Consider the following 20647-nt stretch of genomic DNA (forward strand, 5'->3'; position numbering starts at 1 on the left):
AACAGGAGGTGGAAGTACTATGTACCCTGCCTTGAGTTGCATAAATTAAGGTGGGAGATAAACAAACATAAATATTAAAAAAGGGGATGCGGTGGTGCAGCAGCTTAATGACGCTGAAAGTTGCCAGCCAGAAATGGTCGACACTTCAGCGGTTCGAGCCCAGCTCTGCGCAGCAGAGCGAGCTCCTGCTTCCTCCCCAGCTCCTGCCAACCCAGCAGCTCGAAAACTTACATGAGTAGATAAATGGGGACTCTCATCCCGGTGGGAGGAAAAATGCTGGCGGCACTTGCATGGGAAACGGGATCAGTTGCCGGTAACGCGGAAGCTGCGCACGCCCGAAAAAGGCGCGAAGCAACAGAAACCCCTCCTCCTGCGCTCGCCAGCTGGGCTCTGCTCTAGGAAGGAGGCAATGGCAAATCACTTCTGAAACACCTTGCCTTGAAAACTGCAGGGACTTGTCCAGGCAGTCACCGCAGAATTGGTCACGATTGAGTGCAGATTAAAAAAAAAATTAAAAAAGATCAGAGAAGGCTATTAAAATCATACAGATAAATGGAGTGGCTGTCCTGAAGAACCTGGAGTACACTATTTATCCCCTAGCCAGGGGTGGAGTGAGCATCTCCAGTGATTCTATCCAGCCCATGAAGGACACCCCTTTTTGAGATGATAGATAATTCAATTTTCCTCCTACTCCACTCCAGCGTGCCACCTGAGTTCCAAGAATATTTTCTGTCCTTGGTGCTGAGCTCTGCCTGTTCTCACATGAGATGCCTTCAGCTGGAAAGCGGAGCATTTCCTGGAGCTGGGACTCTCTTCTGTTCCTCTCCCATCGTAGGTTGTCACAGCAATGGGGAAGACGTGGCACCCCGAGCATTTCGTTTGCACCCATTGTCAGGAGGAGATCGGGTCCCGGAATTTCTTTGAGCGTGACAGTCAACCCTACTGTGAGAAGGATTATCACAACCTCTTTTCACCTCGCTGCTACTACTGCAATGGTCCCATCCTGGATGTAAGTCCCTGATACATGACATCTTACTTTTTCTATTAACTCAGTTTTTCCTGACCTGTTTCCTCTAGAGGTCTTAACCTCCCATAATCCCTCAACATGGACCAGGCTGGATGGTGGATTATGCAAGTGAAATCCAAGATACCTTGATTTTGACTTCCCATAATCCCTTGCCATTGGCCAGGCTGGACAGTGGATTATGCAAATGGAAGTCCAAGGCATCTGGAGAAAAACACATTGGATCTGTTGTTTGTATTGTTCTGCCTGCACACCCTGTGTTTTCATGCATCTACTTTCAACTCTTTATTGTTTATGGTTTCTTACCAGAAAGTGGTGACAGCCTTGGACAGGACATGGCACCCAGAACACTTCTTCTGCGCACAATGTGGAGCATTCTTTGGCCCTGAAGGTATGGTCCCTGAAAGATAATTTACTGATTTTTCTCCATGTAGCTTGTTGCCAAATGTGTGACTTGCCCTGAAGAATCGAATGTTGGGTCTTATGACTTGATATTCCAATTCCAGGGCCTGTATTTGATCTCTGCTTGTTCCTCTCCCCATCCCCATCCCTACCCCCCAATTTTGCAATGGTGATGAAGGCATTATTCATACAAATTTGGTGCAGGGCCATTTAAATGACCTATAATATAGAGGTCTCTTCTCCTGGCATAGTATGTATAGAAATAAAGCAAGGAGTTCCTGAATTAATAATACATAATCATATTAACCTCTATGCATTCCAAGTGATGAGTAAGAATTTACTTCAAGCATTTTCACAGGGTTATGTTACATGTTAGCCTGGCATAACAGTCCTTACATGGCATCTTTAGTTACAAACTTAGGATACCAAACTTTGCCAGCTAAAAAGATAAGAGATTGGCACTGTAGAAAGTGCAGTAATGCATGCAAAGATATGAGAAATGACTGGAGGCTGAATGGAAGAACCAGACAGTAGTTCATTTCATAGAACTTGAGAGGTGGAAAAAAATTGTGCTACATTTTCATGAGGAAATTAGTGATTTGAACCTAGTAAAAGGCTTCAGAAGTCATGTTTAGAGGATAAGAGCTTGGCAAGATGAGCTCATTCCTATATTAGTGAGTCCCTGTGTTTTAATTTCCCTGCAATCTCTTAGGTCAAGACCAGGTAAGATTTATTAGCCCCCTTCCCTTCCCTTCCCTTCCCTTCCCTTCCCTTCCCTTCCCTTCCCTTCCCTTCCCTTCCCTTCCCTTCCCTTCCCTTCCCTTCCCTTCCCTTCCCTTCCCTTCCCTTCCCTTCCCTTCCCTTCCCTTCCCTTCCCTCCCCTCCCCTCCCCTCCCCTCCCCTCCCCTCCCCTCCCCTCCCCCTCTGTCTCTATTCTCCATCCATCCATCCATCCATCCATCCATCCATCCATCCATCCATCCATCCATCCATCCATCCCATAGAGAAAACAGGCAACTTCACCCACTTAGATCTCCCCCACATATTATCCCAGCAGCCACTTCTCTTAATTTTGAAATCATTATTTCTATTTAGAATCCAGGCCACACCCAGGTATTGTTTTCTTGAAAAAGCCATTTATTCTGCTCTTCAGATAAAAGATTGGTTAACCAGGTTCCTATTCCATTTTGCTTCTAGGCTTCCACGAGAAGGATGGCAAAGCCTACTGCCGCAAAGATTACTTCGATATGTTTGCTCCCAAGTGTGGTGGTTGTGCCCGTGCCATCTTGGAAAACTATATCTCTGCCTTGAACACCCTCTGGCATCCTGAGTGTTTTGTTTGCCGGGTAGGAGACCTCGCAATTCCTTTCTTTCCATTTTGTTTTGGGGGTTACCCTCCCATCTAAGATGACACAAGGGTCATTACTGGGATGGGGGAAAGGTGATTCAGCAGGTACAGCTCTCATTTGGAAGGATCATATACTCGACAAACACAGTTTGCTTTATGTTTCACATTTTGGTAGCTTGCCATAGTGAAGCAATATACATCCCTTCCCTACTTTAATGGCTGCTAAGAAATTAAAATATGTTTTCTTATTGGAGGCCCTCAGAAGGCCCTTCTGCCCATTCAGGTCAGCATTGTCCCAACTAACCCCGTGCCTCTTGAGATGTTGGCTGGGAATTCTACAAGGTTGAGTCCCATCCATCTGGAGGGCATGAATTTGGGGGAAAGGTCACAAATACATTTCCATGTTGTATCCAATTGACAAGCTTTCCTTTGTGGTGTTGAAATGCATAAACTGTCTCCTGGCTGTTGGCTGGTTTGGGTGAGATTGATGGGCCCAAAATCCCCCATGGAGCCTCCAAACTCCTAGACCAGCATTTTTCCCACTAGATCATCCTGGTTGTTGGGCTGAGAGGGAGGAATTGGCCCAGAGTCCCTGGAGAGCTTCTGAAGCTGAGCAGGGACTAGAACTCCTGGTCCAACTCCTTCCCTTCTGGACTGCACTGGCTGTCTCTGGCTTTCTTGGTTGTAGAGACCTTGCATTTGAAGGGCCTGCCCAAGGGATGCTGATGGCCTTTGGGTACCAGCTAAGGCATTCTTCTTCTCCTCCTAAGCATTTTTGTGGTTACTTATAATAATTTAACTTCCAATAGAAGAGAAGATCGGTAGCTCAGCGTTGAACTGTGGAGTCCTTGCTGCTCTCTGAGCGTAGTTGTTTGCTGCAGACATTTCATAACCCAACTAGATAACATCATCAGTGCAAGGGAGTGTGGGGTTGGCTCCCTGTTCATATACAGTAGCTTCCCCTGCCAGTGTTAGTGGGGGTGTGGTTTTCTCCTTGGCTGTTCCTTGATTAGGGTATTGTTTTCAGCTTGATTGTTCATCTGGTGTTAATCCCTGCTTATCTGGGTGTTGGCTGCTGGAGAGGATGTGTTCTGGACAGATAGAACAAATGATGGCACAAAATCAGGCAAAGTGGAAAGATATGACAAGGTCCTGGTCAGATAGAAGAAGAGACAGATAAACATGTTGTGCTCTACCAGGGTAGTTCTTTAAAATGGAATAGATATATGTCCATATGCATACAGATACACGCAACCCATCTATTCTTTCCTTTACTATTCATTTAACTTATTGTTTTACCATTTCTATTATAATAATTTTTATTGAAAGTTTTTACATAATTAAAACACAAATGTATAAAAGAAAATTAGAAAAAGGAAAAAAAGATGAAAGAAAAAGTGCAAGAAACAAAAAGAGGAAGAGAAAAAAGAAAAAGTTAAAGAAGCAGCTTCTGATCTTCTTTACAGCAGTTACAAACAATCTTTTGTAATTTTTGTCATTTCTCCCCATTTAGAACTACATTATAATTTCCTTCTTCCTATATTCAACCCCTTTTAAGCAGCAAACCCAGAAATCACCTGTTCATTTTTATCCAATTTCAGCAAAAAGTCCATAAAAAGTTTCCAGTCTTTTATAAAAACACAGGTAGTCCTTGCTTAACGACCATTTGTTTAGCGACTGTTTGAAGTTACGACGGCACTGAATGAAGGGATTTACGGCCGATCCTTGCACTTACAGTACAACTGTCTCAGCGTCCCGGTGTCATGTGATCACCATTTGCGATCTTCCCAGTTGGCTTCTGGCAAGCAAAATCAAAGGGGAACTGGGTGATTCATTTAATGACCACATGACTCATTTAATGACCATATGATTCGCTTAATGACCATGTGATTTGCTTAACAACTGCTGCAAAAAGGTCATAACATTGGACACGACTCACTTAATGACTGCCCTGCTTAATGATGAATTTTCTGGTTTCTATTGTGGTTGTTAAGCAAGGACTACCTGTACTTATTGTTTTGATTGTTCTATTATTTTTATCGTTTATGTGTCCTGAGGGCTTCCTGCCATTCCCCACAAGATTTCTAATCGATGTAATAAACAGCCAGCATACTCACCAGCAATCCTATTTTTTTAAAATCAAGAGCAATTTGCTTTTAAGTGTTCTTTGTTCAGAGCTCCTGCCTTGCTGCTAGTCCCTGATATTGATGGTTTTCCTTCCTTGGCAGGAATGCTTTACTCCATTCATTAATGGCAGCTTCTTCGAACATGACGGGCAACCCTACTGTGAGGTGCACTACCACGAACGCCGTGGCTCGCTCTGCTCTGGCTGCCAGAAGCCCATCACGGGGCGCTGCATCACTGCGATGGCCAAGAAATTCCACCCAGAACACTTCGTCTGTGCCTTCTGTCTCAAACAGCTCAACAAAGGAACCTTCAAAGAGCAGAATGACAAGCCCTATTGTCAGAACTGTTTCCTGAAACTCTTCTGTTAAGGCTCAGTTGACCATCGGTGATATCTCCTGCCAGGAAACCCTGCCTTGTTGTATATCCTCCGAGTTCAGTAACTTGAGGCATGAATGGGTTGATGTAGGAGATGAGGAGGAAAAGGATTAGCGTGTGTGTAGATGTGAATGAGATGCTCACAGTTGCTCTGTGAAGGTGGAAAATCCAGAGAAAGAGCATTGAGGTTGGACCTTCTCCAACCTGCCCCCCCTCAATTAATAGGAGAACCACACCTCCCAGAATTCTGACCCAGAATTGCTTGGGAATTCTGGGAGCTCTGGTTCCAAGACATTGGGAAGATGCCAAGTTGGAAGATGTTGAGTCAGAAGTGATATTTGAATGGGAAGATTACCTTTTTTGTACCTTAATGACATCTGAGCCATGAAGGGAGTTGTTAGGTGATTTCAGTTTGGTGATACGGAATGAGGATTCTCCCAAAGAACATAAAGAGGGTGAAATCTTGTGGATGCCATGTTTGGAGGACATTGGTTGTACAAGATTTCTACAGTCATTACGTTCTCCTTCAGTGGTTCACAGAATGGTGGTCAAAATGCTAGCAGGTCCCCATAAAACCTCACTGTTGCATAAGATTGACCTTCTCTTTATCTTTCTTTTCTGAGATTTTCCAACAATTGCTGGCGGACCCTGTCTGAAAATTCCTTGGAATGCTGGGGTTCTCCATGGGTTGGGAAAAAATCCGCTATTGCAAATTTCCAGATGGTGTGAGGTGTCCCAGTCCCTCTGGAGCAAAACTCATATAGGCAAGGGTCCAACCTATTTTGTGGTTGCACCTGAGAGGTAAAACCACACCAACCTTGACTTTTTTGCCTCTTGATTCTCCTTCTTCTCCAGCCCGTTTCTCATGCCTGTGAAAGATGCTCCAGAGAGATGACCTGAGCAATAATGACTTTTTATATTGACTTAGCAATTTCATAAACCCCTTGGTGTTCTGCTCAGGCCCTTTTTCTCTCCACGGTGTTTTGATTGTGAGAGAAACGGTCTTTTTGCTATCAAACTGAATACTGTGTGTTTGGGTGAGGAATGCTGGGTTTTTTTACACTGGGTCTTGAATGCATAACAAAAAAGCTTTTAAAACTCTTGTATGGAAATTTTAGTTTTATGAACATTTTTGACAGATGCTTTTAGTATCTGATTGCTCTGGGCAGGGCCCTAGCTGCGTTGGTTCCTGTCTCCATGAGCTTTGATGCTTTGTTAAAACCAACTATTAATTATATATATATAAAAAAGTCTTTTTTAATCTGGGGGTCAGAGAGGTGGACTCTCCGAGGAGTGTGTTTGTGTATTTTCTTTTTTGCTTATTAAGTCATTTTCTATTGATCAGAACTCAACTGGAATGGATTTTGTAAACTTACAAACCATTGTGTTGGGAAGTCATTCAACTTTCTTTCGCAAAGTTAAGAGCCTTAACTTCCTTTGGCAGATAGAAAAGCACAAGTGAAAACCCATTTGGTTCTAAGTTTTATAGCCTGTTTCCGATGTTACTTTTGGGGTGTTTTTTTGCAACATATATTTTAGCCTCTGAGGGCTAGACTTTGTTCTTTTTCTTTTGGCCACGCGTGCTCTAATTCATCTCTGTAGCGGGAGATACTGTGGCCGTACGTTGCATTTGGCCATGCCGATGTCAGGTGTCTCTCTGTCGACGGGGAATCGGGCAGCCATTCAGATGGGAATAATGGCAGAAATACACCTTTGGCTGTGGGTCCCAGGCTGATGGAGGCAGCTCGAGAGGGCCATAAATTTGGACCCCTTGGGGTCTTCTTTTAGGATCATAGAATGGAAAACTGAGAAGGGACCTTGGAGATGATGTCTCCAACTTCCTGCCTTGTGTGGAAATCCATTACTCCATGGAGAAATGTTCTGCGTGGGTCCATGTGGGTCAGGGTGGGTCCATGTGGGTCAGGTCTTTTAACCAGATGCTGACAGCAGGGCCTTCCTGGCTGCATTGACGCATGGAGCTCTCTGAGCATTTTAAAGGTTTTTCAAACCCTGGATTTGGGGAGAAGGCTCTTTTTGCAATCTGGCGTGTTTTATCTCGCTTTCCACATGGGAAAGCCAATCGAATGGTTTGGTAGGCTCTCGGTTAGGACGAAAATGTGCCTTTTTTCTTCTTCTTTTGGGGAGGGAATATCCTGTAGCTTTGGCATGATAGGCAGTTTTTTCTGTGCTTCATACCCTTTTTTTTTAAAAAAAAAACCTCTTTTAAGTGCCTCAAAATGAAGTGGGTCTTGGTTAAAGCTTCAGCTGTTCTGCTCAGGAGGAGAAGGGGAGTTTTCCTGTGGAATTATATTTCTCTCCCCCTCTCCGTTTTCCATATTCATTTTTAAATATGTTGCCCCTTCCCCTTTCTTAAAGTTCCTGTGATGATGCTAATAAAAAATTTGAGACAGGTTTCTGTGTCGTTCATGGCTTAGAGGGTGCTTGTGTGCATGTGTGTGGGACTGAGGACAGAATACAGGGGTTGGGGGCCAGATGTTGAAATGCAGCTCCCAGCATCCCTCTCCACGGGCCATGCTGGCAATTGGCTGGAGCAGGATTGGCAGGTCAGCAAAATCTAGAAAACCCTCACTTCCCACTTCCCATTTTAGCAGCATGTTCAACCAGGATATCCTTGCCTTTAACCAGAGGTTAGTATAATGCTAAATCTTTCCCTCCCAACCTGATGCTTCGCTGATGCGCCTTGTGGAAGACTGCAGAAACTTTTGGCAAAGAAGCACGAAGTGAATCTGTCTAGAAACGGTCCAGTGTGCAAGGAAGGAAATACAAAGTTTGTGGCTCCCTAAATATATTACTTTTGGCTTTGGGGAGCCTGATTTGTTTCTCCGTGCCTGAGTGTTGTGTCACATTTAGATTTTCTCTTTTTTTAAAAATAATAACTTCATTAAATTTTAAAAAATAGATAAAAACTAACAAACACTAATAATCAAGAAAGAGAATAGAAGAAAAGAATGAAGAGAAAGAAGGCAAAAGTAAAGAGAGAAAAACAAATAAAAAGAATGACTTTCCATTTTTTTTCAGCAGATATAAGTAAAACATACATTAAACTCTTACTCTAAGATTTCACCTTAACATCCATTTTTCTATAATCTATTAATTTTACTAATCTTCAGGTCCATATATCATAATAATGTCATTTTTTTCTGTTTTCTGCAAAAAGTCCAAAAGGGGCTTCCAATTAGCATTAAAACTGTCTGAAATTCCCATTGTTCATTACCTCACATCCCACTGCTATTTTACAAATATTTTTATCTTTTTCCAGAGTTCAGAGGAATATATTTTCTTTTTTTTAAGAACATGGACTTCCTTCATTTTGGTAATTCATTATATTGGAAATAATTTAGTAAAATACCAGGAAAAGAGACAGGCCTAAGTGGGTACAATTTTCTTTTTTAATTTTAATGAAACATTTTAAAGAGTATACTGTAGACAGAGATAAAAACCATGTAAGGAAAATAAAAAGGTCAGGTACAAATAGTAAGATGATAATTTAGGAACCATGTATGCCACCTCAAATGTCATGGAGATTACAGATTTTCAATATGCCATTAATTGCCTATGAAAATATGGAACGTTTTATATCACATTTTAAAGGAAAAACGAAAGTGATTAGCTTTCAACTAAACTTATCCAGTTAATACATCATACATCCATAGGTTAACACAACATACATTTATAACTAAAATTATAACCTATAACAAATCAAAACTACTAGAAATCTCATGTTTTATGAAACTGAAATACAGACTCTACATAGAAAAACCCAAATTTGGGGTGTGGTACAAATCCAGGAATGTTTTCCAATTAGAATTGAATTCTACATCAGATTTACATTTCAAACATCGGTTATTCTGGCTGGGGAATTCTGGGAATTGAAGTGCACACATCTTAAAGATGCCAAGGTTGAGGAGCACCGAACTACATCATCCATAGCTTAAGTCAGTGTTTCTCAACCTTGGCATCTTTAAGATATGTGGACTTCAACTCCCAGAACTGTGGCTGAGGAATTCTGGGAGTTGAAGTCCACATACAGTATCTTAAAGTCGCCGAGAAACACCGGCTTAGCCTGTCTTCATCTAGCTTGACCTGGTGCTTCTTCCTGAAGACATTTTAGGAGGACACCTCCGTCCATCCACGGGGGCGAGAAAATCCGGGAGGAGCCTTTCCGACAACCCCACATTTACCGGAAGCTGCAAACCAGCTGGATCAGCTGTATTTAAATCACCGAACGCTTTCTTTGAGTGACTGCCTCAACCAGCCCATCAGACCCGAGGGGCGGGCCTTCCCCGCTCTTCCTCTTCCCTCCACGGCTCGCTCACCCTACAAAAGGCGGGGCCCAGCGGAAGCTGCCCGCTGATTGGTCGCGGCCTCCCGGGTATAAAAGCGAGCGGCGGTGGCAGCGCCCCTCCTTTTGTTCCACGGAGGCCTCGTGAGGTAGGTCGGCGCTGCGGGCTGGCGCGTGCGCGGGCAGGCGGGCTCGCGGCCTACCTCGGTTGGGCCTGATCTCCCTTCTCTCCCCCTTCCAGGGAACGCCGCTGTCTTTAAACCGCCGCCCCCGCCGTGCGATCCTTGGGTCACCGCGATGCCCAGGGAAGACCGAGCCACGTGGAAGTCCAACTACTTCCTCAAGATCATCGTGAGTCCCGGCGGTGGGGAGGGGCGCGGGCGCTCCTGAGCACGTGCAGAGCGCCTGGCTGCGGCGGGGACGGCCTTTCCTTGGAGGCGCCCCTTCCCGCCGTTATTTCCTGATAGCCAGCCGACTAGGAAAATCAATAGGAGCAAATAATAATAAATAATTTTATTTATTATTTATATAGCTGCCCATCTCACACAAGGTGACTCTGTGATGATGATGATGATAATAATGACGACTCGATAGGTGGATAGAAATGCCAAATCCAGTCTAAACAACTGGCTGACTGCGAACAACAACAACAATAATATTTTATGGATTAGAAGAAAATGCAAATCCTATTTGTGTGTCGTCTCTACGATTGTCCCCAATCAGATCCGCATATGTAGTTCTCTAAAAGGGGGATATAGTTGTACCTGATGGGGAGAACAGAATGACCTAACGACTTAATTTAAATTAATGAATGATCGAATTTGAAATAATTTAAATTTTGTATAACAAAATATCGAAAGGTTGGATAAAGTAGTAATAATATGGCTAGAAGGTTGGGGAGTGGAGGCTGAAAAAGCTCCCATTGCAGACATAGAAAACATACTTCTTTATCGCTCTGTTCACCACTTGATATTCAAATTAATGGGAAAAAGGCCTGGCAAATTGCATAATAAAAAGTGTGAACGTAACTGGTAACCATCTGAGAAAATGTTAACATTTAAGGCAGTGGTTCTTTTGACCCAATTTCCCCTTTTTCCTGGGCTGGAATAATGTCATTACCCCCTTGCCCCCCTCCCAAAATAAAACACACTTGTTATACACAAGCATTTCAACAGCAACGGGATCCTCAGCTCAAATGTCATTACACATGGCTCTGTTACCTCCAGGATATACCTCAATAACCCCCAGTTTAAGGACCACTGATTTAAGGGGAAAAAAAGTTGTGAAGAGGTGTGCCTTTCATTGAAGAAAAAAGTTGACATACAGTTCACGTCCAGAGTCTATTGCTGTAATTATAGATTTAGGGGTTTTGGGTGGGGAGCATTGACCATGATCCACAGTTTTGATAGATTCTAAGGATGGAGAGACAGCCAAGTTTGAAGAACGAGAACCAACGTTTGGCCCAAACGTCACAGATTTTTATTCTTTTCCGCAGCAACTCTTGGATGATTATCCAAAATGTTTCATCGTGGGAGCAGACAACGTTGGCTCCAAGCAGATGCAGCAGATCCGTATGTCCCTGCGCGGGAAGGCTGTTGTCCTCATGGGGAAGAATACCATGATGCGTAAGGCCATCCGAGGCCATCTGGAAAACAACCCTGCTCTGGAAAAGTTAGTGTGCAAAGCTGCTGTGGCTCTCGAATTCTTCCTCCTCCTGTCAAGCCGAGCATAGGACCTGATTGTTTATAGGCCCCATCAGCTCTTGGGTTTCTTCTAAAAGAACCACAGCAGGCCAATCTCTCCTACAGCTGGGAAAAGGAGTTTAAAAGACAGTGGATGCCATCAGAGTTTTATATCAGTCTTTTGTGAAGATGGTGGTTTGCCGTCTTTGATCTTAGATGCCAGTTTGGTCTCAGGGTTAAAGCACCAGGCTAGAAATCAGTAGGCTGTGAGTTCTAGTCCTGCCTTAGGCACGAAAGCTGGCTGGGTGACTTTGGGCCAGTCGCGCTGTCTCAGCCCAACTTGCCTCACAGGGTTGTTGGGAAAATAGGAGGAGGAAGGAGTATTAACTATGTTTGCTGCCTTGAGTTATTTATAAAAATAATAAAGGCAGGGTAAAAAAATATTTTAAAAAATCTAGTTGATTTCTGGGAACCAATTGGGGAAGGCTGATTTTGTAATAACCTAGGGAGGTGCTTAGCAGACCACTGATCCGTTTAACTGCAGATGTGTGAGAGGGCTTTGAAGCTGTCTGCTTAAATTGAAAGGGTTTTTTTTTCCCATAAAGGATCTATGCAGATTTTTTTTCAAAAGACATCTACCCTTCCTTGGCTTTGGTTCCTCCCTGATATGCAGCTTCTGGCAGATTACCCCAAAGAAAGGCAGCAAAGGGTCCCCCTATTCTATACTGACCTGCCATAGCTCTCCAAGAAAGGATCTTTCTTGGAAAGACAAGCAAAAGATTATCCATACAGAGCAGTTAGTTTTGGATGGTCTGTGGTTCAGTCTGGGCATAAACTCGATGTGCTCTGTAAGTCTCTGGATTTTGTTTCAACCCAACCCAGAAACAACCAAAATGTTCTGTGAAACACCACCTATCCAGAACATTTCTACATTTTCTGTTCGCCTGTATCACTAGCTTTTCCTGACTCTGCCTGAATGAACCAGGGCGACTTTATTACAAAACAAGAATTTAGCAACTGACTTGTGTTCCTTTTGACTCTCATGTGGCCAAATGAGGTGGTCTTTCTGAGCTAGTAAATCAGTTGAAAATTAGCTTTCTCTAATCCAGGTTTTTAGCGCACAACTTTCTTTTGAATGGGATGATGACAACTAACACTGGCTGTGTTTTTTAGGCTGCTGCCTCATATCCGTGGAAATGTGGGCTTTGTGTTCACCAAGGAGGATCTGACAGAAATCAGGGATATGCTGTTGGCCAACAAGGTAAATGGAAGCTGCATAGGCATGAAAGCCACTGGGGAATTCTGGGAGTTGAAGTCCATGCATCTTAAAAGTTGCCAAGGTTGAGAAATGCTGCTTTAAATCATGCCCAGAAGATCTGTTCACAGGCCCTATATCTGAGTATTGTTGCCTTCTGAGCATGTATATGATGAGAAAAAGCCATTCATGGAAATTTGAGTGGGGAAATTCACTTGGCTTTTTATGTGGTTCTGCTTGGATGTGAAGAGAGAAAATGAAATGCAGCCACCAGGCCTCTTGTGTCTGCTATCTTATAGCTATTGGTTCCTTGAAGAAATCAGAATTAAACTGAATGTTTTAGAGGTAAAGAACATTGTTCTCTTTCTCAGGAGCTGTTGGTGGATAAGAGTTATTAGTATTCTGACTCGGGGGGGGTCTAGGAAACGGTGATGATATATTGCTGGAATCATAATATTTAGATCTGTAACTTAATACATTAAAAATAAAGGTTTCGGAGGGCAGGCAACATATTGGTGGCCCAGGATAAACCTTCACTCTTGTTATTGCCCACAGCCCAAGGGGTGCGTTGGTGAAGATCATAATGTGTGACCGTCTTTGGGGGGCCTTCTGGAATTTTGAGAAGTAGCTGAAGTTCAATAAGGCTGTATCACAAGACCATAAATTGCTCTGTTAGGAGCAGACTGGGTGATCCAGTATCCAAACTAGCTGCCAAAACTTAGTTGCATTTGCTACTCTAGTCCTGTCACTGGGACAGATGGCTCCATTTTCTCAGGAGCTTTACAGAGGGTTTTTTTCCCCCCTTGGCATAGTGGAGCTGAGGATGAATACCTGTGTTTTTCTTTTCCTCTCTAGGTGCCAGCTGCTGCACGGGCTGGAGCCATCGCTCCCTGCGATGTTATTGTGCCAGCTCAGAACACTGGCCTGGGTCCCGAGAAGACCTCCTTTTTTCAGGCTTTGGGCATTACCACCAAAATCTCCAGAGGCACCATTGAAATCTTGGTGAGTCCTGAATAGAGCCCCTTGTGCGTGTGTTGGCTAGTGCTGCTGGACTGTGGAGAGAGTCAATTTTGTGTAGGGCTAGAAACCAGGAAACGTGTGAATTCTAGTGCTCCCTTAGGTGTGAAATCTGGCTGGGTGACTTTGAGCCAGTCCCTCTCTCTCAGCCTAATCCACCTCAGGGTTGTTGTTGGGAAGATAGGTGGGAATAAAAGGCAGGATATAAATCTAACAGCAGTAATAAATCTAGCATCTTTTTGAATTAAAAAGATCTCTTTGAAAGCTCTGAAAGAATTCAGCTAAAAGGGAAAAATGGGAAGCAAGCAAAATTCACAGATAGTAGCCTTGAACAATAGTAGCCTTGAACAAGTAAACTCTAGTAACCTTTATGACTTGGCAGGGACTACCTGCCTCTCTAGCTGGTTAGAACTGGTTCTCATCAGTTGAGGAGGGGAGAGCATTTATAGAAAATGCAGGGGCAGGGAATCTTCTAGGTGAACACTACATGAACGTGATACAACTTGGTTTGCCTCTGTCAAATTAATTATATGAATATTAATTAAAAGAATGTGCATAAAGCAATCATGTATATTTTGTTCTTGTTGCCCTCTAAGTGCCTTTATGGAGAAATGCCAAATGATTATTATACAATCCCCTGCTGCCTTTTAATAAATTAATAAATAAAGGTCCCCTTGATATCTTTCTCCAGCTGGTTTGGTTCATTTGGGATATTTCCCCAGCAAAACCATCTTGGTTGTCAGCTTTGCCCAGCTGTTCTCCAGGTTGAAGACGCATGAGAACTAACTGCTGTGAAAGCCCACTGCTACCAAATTGACCGTTGATTACCTTGGCTACCCCAAATTGTGATCTTATAGGGAGAGAGATTTGTTGCTGCTTTTCTCTGTATTTTTACTAATTCTTTCTTTCTTGAATCAAAAAGCTTTGTATGTTTTGCTCAGATGAGCTGGTTGCCCTTCACAATGTCTTTTCTTACCTCCATGTGTTTTCCTGTTCCAGGCTATGCAGCCAGCAGTGTGCAGAGTGTTCTAAATGTAGTTTGAACAGTTCATACAAACTTAAAAGAGTGCTTCGTTTTGTACCACTAGGAAAATAACACTGGCCAAGTACATCTTGAATTATGATTCCTTTTGAATATTGCTTGTTTTAGAAACCCAAGGTTTCTAAAGACCAGATAATTCAAACTGGGACACAGTTCAGAATTCATACATTTAAAAGTAATTTAAATGAATTAAATTAAACATCTAAATTAATTTTAAATTGAATGCTCAGTTCTAGGAGAGTGGAGCTGGAGAGATTCAGCTAATTCAGGTACTAGATAGGGAGGCAGGTAGCCAAATTTGGCCTAAAGTAGGTTTTATGCTTGGCTGCGTCTTTTTATTTACTTATTTGTTGGACGTCTTAAGGGCACCAAACTCCAAGAAGACTCTGGGTGGCTTACAGTTGGATCCAATACATATATTAAAAGCTTCCTTGTTGGTTGATGACTGCAATAAAGTTTGGTTTGATTTGATTTATTAAAAGCACATTAAAACCCAAGTAATTGCCAGGACCAACACAACATTCCCCGACATGCAAAAACTGACCAGAGGCTCCACAGCCACCTTAACCCCAGGCCTGGGGACAGAGCCAGGTCTTGAGCGACTTCCAGAAACCAAGGAAGGTGGGAACCATGTGTATCTTCCAAGATTTCATTTAATTTCCCATAATATTTCATTGATGGGACCTCGAGCGTGCCCACTCTTCTCTGCTGCAGCCACATTGAAATGTACGCTTCGTCACGTAATGTTGCCGAGATGGTGTGACTTTCTGAAATTGCCCTGTGGTTTTCTGAGTCCCCCCTCCTTCTCGTCTCTTAGAGTGATGTGCAGCTAATCAAGACGGGAGACAAAGTGGGTGCCAGCGAAGCCACTTTGCTGAACATGTTGAATATCTCGCCCTTCTCCTTCGGACTCATCATCCAACAAGTGTTCGATAACGGCAGCATTTACAACCCGGAAGTTCTGGACATCACTGAGGAAACTTTGCACAAGCGTTTCCTGGAAGTAAGCCAGGCTCCCTGACTTCGGTGACGCGTCCCATAACCTTTGTGGAGGCTGAGAACAAGGCAGCATGAGGGGAGAGCAGGGTGATGGAGGGAACCTTTGGGGGTGTTAAACGTGTGGTGCTTGGGCCCTGTTTCTGTTGCCTTTAGTTGGCAAATGCTTTGAGTTCCAAGATGATGGGGGTGATCTTTATCTGAGCTCTTGATTTGGGGCCCTCTCAGGAGGCATGTTTCCAGCTCAAGAATTTCCTAGCTGGGGTAACCATTGTGGAGAATTAGGGGAGTTGGAATTTCTACACCATTGAAGGGGATCCAGTTTGGAGAAGAATGAGCAGGACTGAATAAGGGATCTATGAAGGGCACTTTTTTTTAAGGTCAGAGATCCTCCAGAGCTAGATTGCTGCAGTTTCATGTCTGGCCAGACTGAAACCTAATTTCAAAACTGCTGAGCAACTTTAGAGATTTAACTTCAACCCTCTCTCCCTCTTTCCAGTTGCCTTGACCCAGGGAGTGACAGAAAGAGAGCTAGAAAAGGCTTTGCCTCCAGCCCAATTGTTTGGACACCCCTTAGAATAATTCTCAATGAATTTGCAATAAATCAGGTCTAAGACTGCACCATCTTGTACAGATAGATTTGAATCGTTGAACTATATACGATACAAGGCTGAACCCCAGCCGGCTTTGCCTTCGGTTGCTTTTTGAATGTGGAAGTTAGAGGAACATTTTGGACTAGAACCTGCTGGAGGCTGTCCTGCAAACAGGATTTGGAACCTGTGTGTTTTGTCCCTCCCAGGGCGTTCGTAACGTAGCCAGCGTTTGTCTGCAGATCGGCTATCCTACTGTTGCCTCTGTGCCCCACTCCATCATCAATGGGTACAAGCGCGTGCTGGCTGTGGCTGTGGAGACGGACTATTCTTTCCCATTAGCTGAAAAGGTAATCCAGTTGTGTAAGGGGCCTTGACTTCAAGGGTTGGAAGGATTGGGGCCCCCTTTCTGGCCGACCTGAGCTTTTAGAACCTCAAATCAAGAGGGTCTTGTCCTTGGAGAAGATTTGTACACTCCCTGTTGAAAGCCAAACCTAACCCCCCATAACTCCAATGGCAGGGAGAATATAGAAGAATTAAGCATACCTTTCATGATAACTGTATTTGGGTTATTTTTTTGTAGATAGGTTTATTCTACTTTTGCAAATAAGGATCACTGTCCTCTTTAGGTTACCCTTGGTATGAAAATCATATCCATTTCTGTGATCTGAACCAGAAGAGCAGTCGTATCTTTGCAGTCATAAAGCCTAGGTGGCCTGTGTACCTCTAGAGTAGGGTTTCTCAACCTTGCCGACTTTAAGATGTGTGGACTTCAACTCCCAGAATTCCCTAGCCAGCCATGCTGGCTGGGGAATTCTGGGAGTCGAAGTCCACACATCTTAAAGTTGCCAAGGTTGAGAAACACTTCTCTAGAGGTAAGTCTGCTGATGCTAGTTTCCATCCTACTTGGATTGCTTGCTTTTTATTTGTTTGGGCTCAGTTCCTTGTGCCCACAGGCCTTTAAACATTCTGTACAAAGTTTAACACTAATTGGAAGCCTGTTTTGGACTTTTTGCATGAAACAAAAGAATGAAATTATTATGTATGGATTTGATGACTAGAAATAATAGTGGACTATAGAAAAAATGAAAGCTATGTTATAAACTGAAGAGTAAGCATTTAGTGTAAATTTATACTTCTATCTGTTATGAGGAAAGTCAGAAGTCATTCTTTTTTGTATTTCTTTTTTTCTTCCTTTCTGCATTTTTGACTTTGTTCTTTCTCTTTTTCATTTTTTCTTTCGTACTCTGTTTTTAATATGTTTTTCTTCTTTTTTTACTCTGTTTTTTACTGGTTTTAATACTAGTTTTTGTTAGTTTTTTATCTTTCTTATCTTAAAATCTAATAATGGTATTTGGAAGAAAAAACATTCTGCACAAAGTCTGGGAAAGCAAGCTGGTTCAGAAACCGCCAGCTCTAGAGGAGTGTTTTGGCACCGGAATGTGCCTGAATGTTTGCTGATTTTTTGCAGGTGAAGGCCTTCCTGGCCGATCCGTCAGCTTTTGTGGCTGCTGCCCCAGCAGTGACTGAAGCATCGGCCCCTGCTGCAGCAGCTCCAGCCAAAGAGGAAGCCAAGGAAGAATCTGAAGAGTCTGATGAAGACATGGGCTTTGGGCTTTTTGACTAGCCCCCTATTCTAGTCTGGGTAGAGTGGAATTCAAAAGAAATAAATAAAAGTATACTTCTTTACACGCTGTTGGAGGTGGCTGGTTGATTCTTCCAAATTCCTTGTGCCTGAGTTCGTGGACCACTGCGGTACTGTTTGTGTCACTCTGGAGTAGAGTATGCCTCCTGCTTAATTACATGGGGAGCTAGGCGAAATGCAAGCCTTGATTCCAGGCTTTGAAGTAGTCGAGTTTCAACTACGGCAGCTAAAAATCTGAATATTTTGAACATTAGAATCACTTCTCTCTGGGCCTCCGTTCCTTGAGCAATGTGTATAAAAATTGAATTGTTGGAGCAGATCAAATACACTTACCAGAGCCCTTGAGTTGATAGTTGGGAAGGCTTTGGCGCATTTGCACAATTTTTTTTGTCTGTCTTTACGGATTTGGAAATCCATGAAAATTCTGGGAGTTGAAGTCCACAGTGGCCCAGGTTGAGAAACGCTGGGATAGACGAATGGAAAGTGGGTTCCTTTTAAGAATATCCAAGCTGATTTTAACAAAATGTAAAAATAAATGTATTTATTTATATTTATTTACTTATTTATTTTTGAATTTGTATGCCTCCCATCTCCCCCAGTGGGTGACTCTGGGCAGCTGACAAAATCAGAAGCCCAGAAACAAGCAATACACTAGGAGTTGGTGGAGTTAATGGGAGGTGTGAAGAGGGGGCTTAATGGAGGGGTGGAGGGGACGCCCCTCCCCAATAGGGGAGACGGATCGGAGCCTAATTGGGCCGCTGTTCGAGTCCGAGGAAAAACAGAAGGGGATTCCCTTTAGAAGTACGTCGATCCCAAAGGGAAGCCTCAAAGCGCAGGCGCGCTCGGCGTCCACGTGTCTTTAAGTAACGAGGTCTCCCACGTGCGTTCCGTGACGCCATCAGCCTGCGCGCCGGAAGTGGAGCGGAACTGTTTCCGGGACGGAGCCGGCGCGATGGCGGCTGACACGCAGGTGGGTGCTGCTGAAGGCCCGGGGGGTGCGAGAGGGAGAGGCCGGGCCCGGCCAGGACAGGACGAGGAGCCACCGCCGCCGGGTTGGCTCTGTTGCGCGGGCGAGAAGCCGCGTCCTCTCCGCCTGCCCCGCTCTGCTCGCTCCCTGCCCCGCAGCGAGCAGCTTCCCGGCTCCGCGCTGGGCCTCGGAGGTTCCGCGGGGGTTGCGGAGGGGTGCGGGGAGCCGCTTCCCACGGCTCCAAACTCTTTCCTGACGCCCTCTGGAGCCTGTGGTCCCCCGGTTCCTATCACGGGGTCGGGGTGTCTGTCGGTAGGATAATGGGCTTTGTACTCCAACAACCCTGGCCGGCTGCGGGGGTGGAAGTCGGTGGGAGGACCTCTCCTGGCTTTGAGAGAAGGGCCTTTCGCGGGCGTTTCTCAGGGTGTCAGTGTGTGAAATCGTTACGTGGAAAGCAGACGCCGGAGTATTTGCCTGCCGAATCTGCGCCCTTCCTGGAAACTCTGGCCATCCTCTCGTTCTTCAGAATCCGGCCGGGCTTCCTTCTTATATTTTAAAAGGAGCCCTTCCAAGCGTTTATTTCTCGGACAGGCCAAGCGCAGACTTGCCTTCCTGCCTGTCCAGTTGTGGAGTCTGGCCAAAAAGTCGGGGGTTCACGTTCAAACTCAGCTCCGAAACTCGTTGGGATGAAACGACAGCTTGTGTATTGTGATATGCAGATAGACAGCCACGCTTAGTTATTGCTGTCGCTAAAGGGTCTGGTTAGTGTTATGTCAACTTTCTTTTACTGGATGTGGGAACGCTAAATGTTCGCAAACCACAAATAAGTTTCAAGAAAAGATTGTATTCTAGTTGGGAAATAACTCGACAGCAGGACTTTCGGGACATGGAATTGCTAAAATGATGTCTTTGTGTTCAATGCAATTCTTAATTATTAGCAAACCAAAACAAAATAAACTTCATCATAGGTTAGTGTGATGCGTGCACCCAATGGCTTAGACCAGTATCCAGATTTCATTTCACGGACAGGAATGGGGCCAGGCTGTAGGAAAACCTCAAACCTCTTTTTCTGCAGCCCCTTCTGAACACTATTGTGAAAATTAGGGCCAGAGTTTCCTAATGTTTTGAGAGGAAGTGCTCAAAAGCTGAAGTATATTCTCTAAAAAAGAATAGTTTAAATTAAAGCCAGGAAAGCCTCTGACATTCCCAGAATCCTGGGAATCCTGGCCCCATCTATTTTGCATTATTAACCCCACCCACTGCGACTCTTAGCATAAAAGAAAGTCACTCCTGTTTATCGAAAGGGTACCTTCTCCAGGTTTAGTGTATGCATGAACCCAGTGTTACCCAGTCTTTCTCTTTTTAGCTTTTTTGTCTTTGATTTCTTTGATTTCTATGTCTCTGTGTTCTGCAAATATACAGTGAGTAATGGAAACCAGTGAAAAAGGGACATATTGAAATGAAACATATCACTTGATCTAATGTGTCTTAGATTTGAACCCCTGTACATAACTTACTCCAAACAAAGGAGCTCTGCACAGATGTGTCTTTGATTATCTTTTGCATCTCCAAAAGGGACCCCACAGGAATTATCTTCTCTTCCCCTTGCCCCAAACCTCTATCATCTGTTTAGGTTTCGGAAACACTGAAGAGATTTGCAGTGAAAGTGACCACATCCAGTGTGAAGGAACGTAGAGAAATCCTCAGTGAACTTGGAAGATGCATTACTGGGAAAGGTAGTCATATGATGTCAAAATAACACTGAATAGAAAAGAGCTTATACAGTGGAGATATTGATTAAATCTAAACATCAGTAGAAGCTCTGTACTTGGGGGTGGGTGTTTTCCCTGGAACTGCAGTGTGTGAAACAAAGC

The 20647-nt window shown here is 43.9% G+C and overlaps 3 protein-coding genes across 6 annotated transcripts in view; all 3 read left to right on the forward strand.

Annotated features, from left to right (window-relative positions):
- The window catches only part of PXN (paxillin), a 65884-nt gene extending 58197 nt beyond the window's left edge, over positions 1–7687 (forward strand). For all 3 annotated transcript variants that reach the window (XM_088143223.1, XM_088143221.1, XM_088143222.1), the window contains 4 exons: positions 836–1009; positions 1334–1415; positions 2624–2772; positions 5003–7687. In XM_088143223.1, the coding sequence (XP_087999349.1) occupies positions 836–1009; positions 1334–1415; positions 2624–2772; positions 5003–5269 (672 nt within the window). In that variant the 3' untranslated portion in view covers positions 5270–7687. The remainder of the gene's footprint in view (positions 1–835; positions 1010–1333; positions 1416–2623; positions 2773–5002) is intronic.
- A 1894-nt stretch (positions 7688–9581) lies between these two features.
- RPLP0 (ribosomal protein lateral stalk subunit P0) lies at positions 9582–17855 on the forward strand. Its single transcript, XM_007434247.3, has 8 exons — positions 9582–9728; positions 9821–9930; positions 11075–11250; positions 12435–12522; positions 13372–13518; positions 15393–15578; positions 16371–16511; positions 17633–17855. The coding sequence occupies exons 2-8, from the start codon at positions 9877–9879 to the stop codon at positions 17786–17788; spliced, it is 948 nt and encodes a 315-aa protein (XP_007434309.2). The 5' UTR covers positions 9582–9728; positions 9821–9876; the 3' UTR covers positions 17789–17855.
- An 865-nt stretch (positions 17856–18720) lies between these two features.
- GCN1 (GCN1 activator of EIF2AK4) overlaps positions 18721–20647 on the forward strand; it is a 61354-nt gene continuing 59427 nt past the window's right edge. For both annotated transcript variants that reach the window (XM_007434250.3, XM_088143224.1), the window contains exons 1-2: positions 18721–18776; positions 20407–20509. In XM_007434250.3, the coding sequence (XP_007434312.2) occupies positions 18759–18776; positions 20407–20509 (121 nt within the window). In that variant the 5' untranslated portion in view covers positions 18721–18758. The remainder of the gene's footprint in view (positions 18777–20406; positions 20510–20647) is intronic.

The sequence above is a fragment of the Python bivittatus genome, unplaced genomic scaffold (assembly GCF_059951505.1).
Source record: "Python bivittatus isolate LINGU-HERP-01145 unplaced genomic scaffold, Pbiv_v1 ctg000280_np1212, whole genome shotgun sequence".
Lineage (NCBI taxonomy): Eukaryota > Metazoa > Chordata > Lepidosauria > Squamata > Pythonidae > Python > Python bivittatus.